General features: G+C 44.4%; 1 protein-coding gene across 1 annotated transcript; it reads right to left on the reverse strand.

Annotated features, from left to right (window-relative positions):
* Nucleotides 1–1,290: 1,290 nt before the first annotated feature.
* On the reverse strand, nucleotides 1,291–7,530 carry LOC134290623 (uncharacterized). Its single transcript, XM_062857795.1, has one exon. The coding sequence runs from the start codon at nucleotides 7,528–7,530 to the stop codon at nucleotides 1,291–1,293; it is 6,240 nt and encodes a 2,079-aa protein (XP_062713779.1).
* Between the last annotated feature and the right edge of the window lie 2,877 nt (nucleotides 7,531–10,407).

Genomic DNA, 10,407 nt, shown 5'->3' on the forward strand with positions numbered 1-10,407 from the left:
CTTTTATTGAACATAGGCTATTCTTTCAAAATTCGTATTTGTACTATGTTTGAATCTTATGGCTGCTGTCTTTTTATCATGAATTTTCCTTCTTTGAAACATAGGCTATTCTTTCACGTTTATTTATTTCATTACGTTTTCCTGTACCAACTAGGCATCGTACACAAATTACGTAACGCTACAGGGGGAGGGGGGAGTAAAGTGTTGCGTTACGATCCATACAAAAATGTTTGAGTTTTCATACAAAAAGCGTTACATAGGGGGGAAGGGGGTCTGAAATGGCCGATTTTAGCGTTACGTAATTTGTGTACCATGCCCACTGAATGTTTCAGAAGCAATTTCTCCTTTTGAATACAAGCTGTTCTTCCGTTTGATATTTTGGATGTTATAGCTGCAGACTTTTTCATCGGATATTTTTCCTTCTTTAAAGGACAGATTGGTTAGGATCCCAAAATGGCCGCCACAATGGCCGACTTTGGCACTTACTCGCGACTTCGAGCGTACAAATCTCTTCGTAAACAAAACCAGCGCACCTGATCTTCTTGTTTCAAGCTAGTGAGCAAAAACAGCATTATAAAATGCACTGTTGTTTGAAGCTTGCTTCTGAGAATTGTGCGTTTGAAGTTCTGATGCACTGTTGAAGTGAAATTTCAAGACTGTTGCTAAATGATCTGAGACTAGAATCCGTTGAATCTATAAATTTATTTCCGGTTGTGATTTGGGGATTTATAAATTATAAATTCCTGGCAAATGTAGAGAAAGTTCAAGTTATACTACGCGTATTAATAATAGTATAGATTGCTTTGCTTACTGTTGGTGATTCACACTGTTTTTATGTCCCAGAAAATTTTGCCGTCAGCGTCTGCTCGCGATCTATATTTTAGATAATTTCATTATATGGTTCAATTGCAATTCATAATTCACATTTACCCAAACGATGCACAATAATAGTTTTAGATCGTTGAATCCGCGTATGAATACACTGGTAGTTTGCATGTAATTGCCTGTAGCATTTAACGAATAATAGGTTCAATTAGGCTAATATGTACTTCAAATTGTTGTTTTTTTAATGTTACCTAATTTAAGCGATAATATTAAGATAAACTGTAGATTTAAGAAAAAATTGGTGGAGTCTATAAAAAACAACTTCACTTTTTGTTGCTCGATGCTATTGTTTTACCGATTGCCCGTACTGTCAGGTAATCGTTCGACTTTATAGCTGACGATCCCTCGATTGATGCAGGGGTGCGGCTACATCATTCGAGGGGCTCGCCGATCGACTTTGCGCTCCTAACATTCCCCCCCTGAAATACACGTAGGATCCTCCGTAGCTGTATTCTTCGAAACGCCAACGTCGAGCACGGCGAGCTTTACAGCTGGTCGCTCATAGATTCCTCCATTTGATGTCTGCACCGTGGCGCTTCTCACTTGGCCATCTGCGGATGTAGTGACCCCGATGACCCGTCCTCTTGGCCACTGGTTACGTGGCAGCTGAGGGTCCACAATGACCACAATGTCGTTTACTTCAATCGGCTTTACATTGTTGAACCATTTATTCCTTCGCGTTATCGTTGGTAGGTAATCGCGTAGCCATTGCTTCCAGTATCTGTTAGCCATCACTTGAGAGTGTTGCCAACCGTATTTCAGGGCTACCGGACTGTCATCAAACGGAATCCGAGGTTTTAGTCCGTTCTGCGACCCCACCAGGAAGTGATTGGGAGTCAGAACAGGTGACTGGTCGTTGTCGAGGGGAATTTCAGTAAGAGGCCGAGAATTGACTATGTTCTCTACTTCCATCATTGTGTTCCTCAAAACTTCATCACTTGGAAATCTATTGGGGAGAAGTTTGTTCAGATTTTGTTTGACCGTTCGAATCATCCGTTCCCACGCTCCTCCCATGTGGGGTGAGGCAGGTGGGATAAAGACCCACTCTGTTTTGGATGTGGTGAATGCTGTTACGAGACGCTCTTGTAGGTTGTGCATTTCTTGTTGCACATCTTTGCTAGCGCCTTGGAAATTTGTTCCTCTGTCGCTATAGATGACCGCTGGAACCCCCCTCCGTACCATAATATTCCGTAATGCCATAACGCATGAATCGGTGGTTAAAGTGTGGGCAATCTCTATGCAAATGGCGCGAGTCGTCAGGCATGTACCCAGGACACCCCATCTCTTCTCTGTACGGCGGCCGACCACGACCAACAGTGGACCGAAGTAATCCACCCCCATGTAGACAAACGAAAGACTGAAGGCAGCTAGACGCGACTGTGGCAGGTCTGCCATGGCTGGCGGTTGTGGAGCGGCATGATCGTTACGGCATTGCTGACACTTTCTGCGAACGGTACGGTAGACACTTTTGAGTCGCGTTACGTGAAACTGTTGGCGAATTTCGTTCATCGTTGTAGCATGATTTTGATGTAGAAATCTGCGATGAAAGTCCTCCACTATCAATCTTGTGATGTGCTCTTGATGCGGTAGTATAATAGGATTCACTGCGTTGTAGTCAATGAACTTACAGGCGCTCGTGCGCCCACGAACTCTAAGGATTCCGTGCTCGTCCAGAAAGGGGCTTAATCGACGAATCGAGCTATGGTTTGCGACTTGTCGAGGTGATTTTGTGGCAGCATTCGTCGAGAGAGCGGTTACTTCTGCAGAGTACGCATTTGCTTGCGCCAGACGATACAGATAGCGCTCGGCCTTGGCAAGCTCTGCCTGAGTTAGCGTTCCTTGAGCTATCGGTACCTTATGAAGACGGGCTTTCCAGCAATCGACAAATCTGTAAAGGTATGCAATTCTTCTCAACAATCTAGACCACTGCGAGAAATTTTGTGGTGCTATGATTGGATCCTCGGTTTGAACGTGCGTTAGTAGATGTGGTCTAAGTTCTTCTTCAGTAGTGCCGATGGAGCGTGTAGTCCCTGGCCATGTATCTGGTGGTTTACGGAGGAAGTCGGGCCCTGTAAACCAACGGCATGAAGAGCTCAAATTGATCGTCTGCTTCCATTTGGTACCGTCGTCGGCTACGTTGTGTTTGGTTGGTATCCAGTACCATTCATCTGCGTTTGACACTTCCAGAATCTCGCTAACACGGTGAGCAACGAATTGACTATATCGTCGGTGGTCTGAGTTTAGCCAGCATAACACGTCTCTGGAGTCGGTCCAGAAGAATCTTCTTGATACCTTAACGGAAAGCGACTGCAGGATGGTTTCACTAAGTCTTACACCGAGAATACAGGACTGTAGCTCAGAACGCGGAATTGATAGGAACTTTAATGGGGCGACTCTTGTTTTGGCTCCAACTAGCGAACACTCGATCGACTTCGTGTCTTGGAACCTTAAATACACAATGGCCGCAAATCCGCTTTCGCTGGCGTCCATGAAGGTGTGGAGCTGGATCTCAATGCCGTCAGCCAACGAGGTTTCTACTCGGTAGCAGCGTGGAATTTTGATGTCCGCTATACTTGGTAACGCCTTCAACCACGTCAGCCACTTCGCGAACTGTGCGTCTTCTATCTCATCGTCCCAGTCTACTGAAGTCCTCCAGATTTCTTGAAGCAATACCTTCAAGAGCATTGTGAAGTGGGCGATGAGCCCTAATGGGTCGTACAGCATCATCAGCGTGCGTAATACTTCGCGTTTAGTAGGACGGCGGTCCCCGGATAACAATCCAGAATCTAGACGTGAAGACAGCTTGTACGTGAAACAGTCCGAGTTGGTTTCCCACCACATTCCGAGGACCTTTTCAGCCATAGTATCCTGTCCGATGCTGAAGTCCTTCTCCTTCGTTGTTGGTTCCTTTAGAATTTGTAGAACCCGCGGCGAGTTTGACAACCAGTTGTGCATTTCGAAACCGCCCTGCTTGTGAATCTTTCTAACATCCGTAGACACCTGGACGGCTTCTTCTTCCGTCTCCACACTCATAAGCATATCGTCCACGTAGTGACATTTGGTGATAGCTTCAACAGCGGCAGGGCATTCTTGCTTGAATTTTTCAGCATTGTGATTTTTAACGTGTTGTGCGATACTAGGCGAACAGCACGCGCCGAATGACTGCACCTTCATGACGTAAACGCTGGGTTCGGGATCTGTGTCATTATGCTTCCAGAAAAAACGTTGACAATGTTGGTCATCCTCGCGCATCAGTACCTGATGGTACATTTCCCGAAGATCAGCGCAAACTGCTATCTTGAACTCTCGGAATTTGATTAGAATCGTTAGAAGCGATGCTAGTTGGTCTGGGCCCTTCAATAGAACGGAGTTCAGGGATACACCATGGGCAGTCGCGGCAGCGTCCCATACCAGTCTTGTTTTACCCGGCTTGTTGGGATTCCAGACTGGAAACATCGGTAAATACCATACGCGAGGTCGTGGTATCATGAGCTCTTCCGTAGATAGTTTGCTGATGTAGCCTTTCGCGATGTACTCTCCAATTTTGAGCCTGAGAACTTCGGCTAGGGACGAGTCCTTCATCAGGCGCCGATCCAAACACTTCCAACGGTTTAAGGCCATTTGCTTTGAGTCCGGTAGTCTAACGTTGTCATACTTCCATAACAGGCCACATTCGTAGCGACCTTCCTTAGGTATTGTAAGAGTTTGCAGTAGGGTTCGGGCTCTCTGGTCCTCCGACGACATCAACTGTTTGGATGGAATGGTAACGCCGAGGCTGTCCAGCGCGAAATACTGCTTCATTGCCAAGTGAAGGTCTTCGTCGCTTGCGTTGCAGTGACAAGCCTCAACACTATGATGGTTGACGTGATGAATTCGCTTAGTGTCGGTCGAGCAGCAGCCATACACTGTCCATCCAAGTCGTGTTTTTACGGCGATAGGCTCGTTCAGATTTCCTTCTCGGCTTTTGGTCACGTGACCCAGAGCGGCGTTGTCAAGTCCTATCAGGAGTCCTGGACTGATGTTTCTATACGATTCCAATGGTATTCCCGCTAGATGAGGGTATCGTTCTTGTAATTCGGATGCCCGCAGCGTTTGCGGCCGAATTTTCAGGTTTCCTACTGTGCGTACATCAGAAAGACTGAACCTTTTCTCTGGGTTTTGTACGGCGGATATTTGAAGTCCTATTTGCTGCGATGATTTTTCTACTCGACAAGTATCCCCGGTCCACTTCAAGCACAGCGGGATGTTGGTTCCCTTTACGCCGAGCTCATCCGCAAGACTCTGTTCAATTAGTGTCAATTCCGAACCGTCGTCGACAAATGCGTACGTTCGTATTGTCTTATGCGGACCATGGAGGGTGACCGGGAAGATGCGGAACAGGAAATCTGACTGTCCTTGATGTACGTTGACACTGGTGGTTTCAACTCGGGGTGGATCCTGTTGCGGGCCGTTGGATTCACCGCTAGCGTGCCTGGTTCCGTGGAGAAGTGGATGATGCAGATAGGTGCAGCCATTGACTCCGCATTGCTGCTTCAATCTGCAGTTTCCGTTGTGTTTCCGGAGGCATTTGCGACACAACTTGTGCTCCTTGATAGTCGCCCATTTCGAGTCAAAACTGAACTCGTTGAAACGCTTACAGTTGTGCAGCGCCGAGCAGGTTCCCTTGCACACGATGCAGATTCTTGATGTTTCGCTCTTGGTTGAAGATTCTGTAGCTGACTTCACGCATTGTCTGCGTGAGACATCAGGGCTGGTCTCCGAATGGTGGTTCAGGAAACCTTCCTTTTTGGTACTGCGAGGCCGCAGTCCTGTTGACGGAGAGACCATGACTGCACTGGCATCTTCTGCTGTATTGTACAGCCAGCTGCTAAAGTCGATAAGGTTGGGTGCCGGGTTGTTGCGAACACATTTTGCCCAGTCTAGTTTTAATGTTGGTGGGAGGCGATCCACTAGCTCCAGTCGCAATGAAGCATTGTACACGAAGTCTCCGATCTGACAAGCTTGCATGGTGGCTACAAGGTTTTCCACTGCGAGGGCGAAGTTGACAACGGTTTCCAATTTTTCCATATTGGGAGCCGGTAGGGATCTAACCTTCTTGATTATAGACTGGATTATAGCCTCTGGTCTTCCGTATAGCATTTTGAGGGTTGCTATTACGCCGTCCACGTTAGATGGGTGTAGTAGGCGGCATCTCACAGCTTCCAGCGCCCTATCCTTCAAGCATTTCCGTAGTCTCAGCATATTCTCCTCCGGTGAGAACCCACACATCTGGGTCGACGTATTGAAGACGGAAAGAAAGAGGGGCCAGTCTTCGGAATTGCCGCTGAATTCTGGGAGATCTCTTGAGACCGCCTGGCGTGCCGCCAGCTGACTTCGGTTGAGTATACAAACCGTTTCATTGCCTACCGGGTCGAAATGTTGTGGAAAAATCGTTGGATCATGTTCGCGCGCTGTCTGGCGCATCGGCGTTGAGCCTTGTTGAGGTAAAAAGTTATTTGTTGTACACGCTCTTCTCATGTTCTGATCTGGAGGAACGTACGCTGCTCGGCCTTGACCGTGGATACCGACCGGGGCTGCTCTAATGTCGTTCGGGTTGCAAGTTACAGGTGCTGCTGGTCTTGCCTGACGATTTCCGATGTTTCCGACTGGTACACGATGAAGTTCGTTAACGTTGAAGGCCTGCGTGTCTAACTGATCTGCTCTTCGAGCGATGTGCTCCGTGAGTAGGTTTGCGTTACCGTGCCTGTGTCCTTCCATTGTTAGCTCTGCATCAACTCCGGAGTCCAATTCGTCTGCGCAACCTTCCGTAGCGGCAATCCAGTCCTCGATCTTCTCCAGCTCGTTTTCGTCCAGTACTTCACTGCTGCATTCACTGTCCAACTCCAACATGAGACTGTACTTCTGGTCCAGATACTGCTGGTGAAATTTCTTCTCCTCTTCTAGTTTTTGAAGCTGCAGCTCAATTCGTCTGCTGGCCCCGCGGCTGCTGATGGATCCTTTGCTCCGCGTCCCTCGTAGAATTGGTTCCTGGATCTGAACCTGACTCTTGGGTGGCGCCGCTGGGGGTGGATTATAATGCGAGATTTCTCCTTGGGTGTTTGCTGTGGGGTCTGAAGATGCTTTGGTGGGAACGCGCTGCAGTTGTCGGGGTTTGAAACCAGCACTGACTGCAGTCTGGCAGTTCCTACACCACCACGTTAGTCCTTCTGGGCCTGACGACATTTTAACACACACTAAGTGATAATTCGCGTTGCAACCATTGCACTGAAGAAGATTGTCACTAATTTGATTGCCACACACTTGACAGCGATCGTACCGATTCTCACGCGCGCGACGGAACGGATTACGTCTGACAAAATCATTATTGACATTGGAGGCGGTAGCTAGGGGTACATTTACTACTGGTGCCTCACGGCTAGCCGCCGGAATAGTTATGGTTTTCTTCACCGCGCCGGAATAGGCGGGATTTGCTTTATCGGTCTTATTATCAATTACCTGTTGTTCGGGAGGGGGGACTTTGGGGTTTACCACTGACTGCTCTACAGACGATTGGTTGCGATCCGTGTTCCACTCGGTGACACTGATAGCTCCAGCAACGTTGGTCTGGACGGTGGGTGTACCCCTTCTTGATCCTTGGCTCGACATCCCGATGCAGTTACAACAGAATTTATAAGATGTTGCTAAATGATCTGAGACTAGAATCCGTTGAATCTATAAATTTATTTCCGGTTGTGATTTGGGGATTTATAAATTATAAATTCCTGGCAAATGTAGAGAAAGTTCAAGTTATACTACGCGTATTAATAATAGTATAGATTGCTTTGCTTACTGTTGGTGATTCACACTGTTTTTATGTCCCAGAAAATTTTGCCGTCAGCGTCTGCTCGCGATCTATATTTTAGATAATTTCATTATATGGTTCAATTGCAATTCATAATTCACATTTACCCAAACGATGCACAATAATAGTTTTAGATCGTTGAATCCGCGTATGAATACACTGGTAGTTTGCATGTAATTGCCTGTAGCATTTAACGAATAATAGGTTCAATTAGGCTAATATGTACTTCAAATTGTTGTTTTTTTAATGTTACCTAATTTAAGCGATAATATTAAGATAAACTGTAGATTTAAGAAAAAATTGGTGGAGTCTATAAAAAACAACTTCACTTTTTGTTGCTCGATGCTATTGTTTTACCGATTGCCCGTACTGTCAGGTAATCGTTCGACTTTATAGCTGACGATCCCTCGATTGATGCAGGGGTGCGGCTACATCATTCGAGGGGCTCGCCGATCGACTTTGCGCTCCTAACAAAGACGTTTGTCCTTAAACATAGGCTATTCTTTGACGCAGTGTTGCATATGAACTGATCGCGAGCCAAAATGGTTATTTATGCAACAATTTATTTAAAATTTATATTAATAAATTTTATTCACAAGGCTTGCTTGTTCAATAACATACAAATAATTATGATACCGAAATCTATGATATTATTTTCCACTCACATCTCTTTTCATCAGTTAGTGCCTTTCGACTAGATGTCCATTCGACGAATTGTCCATTCGACTAAATGCCATATACTTCTTTTTCCAAAAAATGGCTTTCGACCAAATGTCCATTCGACCAAATGTCCGTTCGACCAAATGTACTTTCGACCAAATGTCATTCGACCAAACGTCATTCGACTAAATGTCTTTCGACCAAATGTCATAGATCCGCAAATGTGTACGTTAGACATGTAAAGCGAAGGCAAATTTAACATATTACCCATTGGGGTAAAATTATAAGAATTCCACCATATGAAAAACTAGTTGATATTTTAGAGATATTCTGCTTATTTTGAAGGGATATAAATGGTACCATTGAAAAATAGAACAATGACTTGTTCCATCACATTTCTACATAAAAATTTTAACATAAAATTCAACGGCTTCGACCAAAACAGGGGTGTTCATTTCGCCCCGGGTGTCCATTATGCCTCTAACTCCTCTATGTTAAAAATAAAATAAAGTTTAGTAAGTTACAGTAACCGACATTAAACGCCTAAAGATAGGAAATTTCTTGATAAATCGTCTCACTCTCGTAAAAATTATCTATTTTAAAATAGTTATATGTTAACTTCAATTTTAACTCAAAGCTATGTTCAATAACCCTACCATGAATGAATAAAAGTGTTTTGCGAGTCATCAGATGGAAGGTGGTTTTTTGAAAGACAACCTTTTTACCGAGTTTTAATACACATTCAAAAAAGTCGATATTTTTATGTAAAGACTGACAGATTTGGCATAATATCTCACACACCTTCAAAATTTCTTCGAATAAATTCACACAATTGATTTACGTGAAAAGTTCTTCCACTGAAATAGACCTGTAGCGTCCACAGCGCTTGAAGGACGTGGATCTCATAGTGACCAACTTCACCCCAATGATCAACTACCCCCCAGTTTACGGTAACTTTCCAATTGAAATATTTTGAAATATTTTCCAGGGATTGTTTCTTCGATATCATCCTTTATATTAAAATTAGACATCATTAAACGTAAATTTTAGACAAAATTGGCCACACTAATAAGGAGAAACTTTATATAATATAAATATGGCTGCCACAAGGGCCGACTTGAACCCTTACTCACGTTTTCAAAAGCACCAATCTAAATAATTCATAAACAAATGCGCTCGATTTGGAAAATCTGCCTATTTTTGCAAGTGAGCAAAGCCATGAAAAACAAGTGTGGATTGGTTCGATGCTCTGTTTGTCAGATTTGTGCCTCTTAAGTTTGTGTGCAAAATTGTAATGGGATTTCTTGATGTTTCACCTTAATGAAAGCATGTTTTAGAAGTGATAATGATGTGATTCAACAAGATAGAATGCAGTCATGCATTTTTAGCACAACAAATCGCATTATGACTGGTAAATAAAAGTTTTTTGCCTTTCTCGTACACCAAGGTGTACCGAAAGGCTATATGTTCACTCCAAAAATGAAATTTTGATAGAGCCCCCAGAGGGGCAAGTTTCGTATACCAATCGACTCAGCTCGACGAGTTGAGATGATGTCTGTGTGTGTATGTATGTGTGTGTGTGTGTGTATGTGTACAAAAGGTCACCTCACTTTTATATAGTAAATCAGGCCAAACATGTCTAAAGGTCCAATCTGCAGAAGAGAGGCTCTCTTTGGTTTCCCTCTCTTTCGTTAATATCTCAGCTGTTTATTTGTATTATGATTGTCTCCTTGCATTGAACGATGGTCAAAACAATCGTCTTTTGATTTGTACTGCAAAAATAGTTGAAAAGTGTACCATTACATTGCAATAATTGAAAGAGAAAGTGAACAAAGAGAGCCTCTCAAATGCAGATAGGACCTATTGAAATGTTTGGCCTGAAATATCAACCGATTTTAACGATCGACGGCTCATTCGACGCAGAATCTGGTCCCATTGTTTCCTATTGAAAATGGTTCGGATCGGTCCTGCCGTTGGTCTGATGAACGGTTAGCAGGAAAACAGTATCAGACCACATCTGA

The sequence above is a fragment of the Aedes albopictus genome, chromosome 3, assembly GCF_035046485.1.
Source record: "Aedes albopictus strain Foshan chromosome 3, AalbF5, whole genome shotgun sequence".
In the NCBI taxonomy this organism is placed as follows: Eukaryota; Metazoa; Arthropoda; class Insecta; order Diptera; family Culicidae; genus Aedes; species Aedes albopictus.

Excerpts from the sequence above, each read along its gene's own strand:
- LOC134290623 (XM_062857795.1), bottom strand. The coding sequence starts at position 7,530 with ATGTCGAGCCAAGGATCAAGAAGGGGTACACCCACCGTCCAGACCAAC.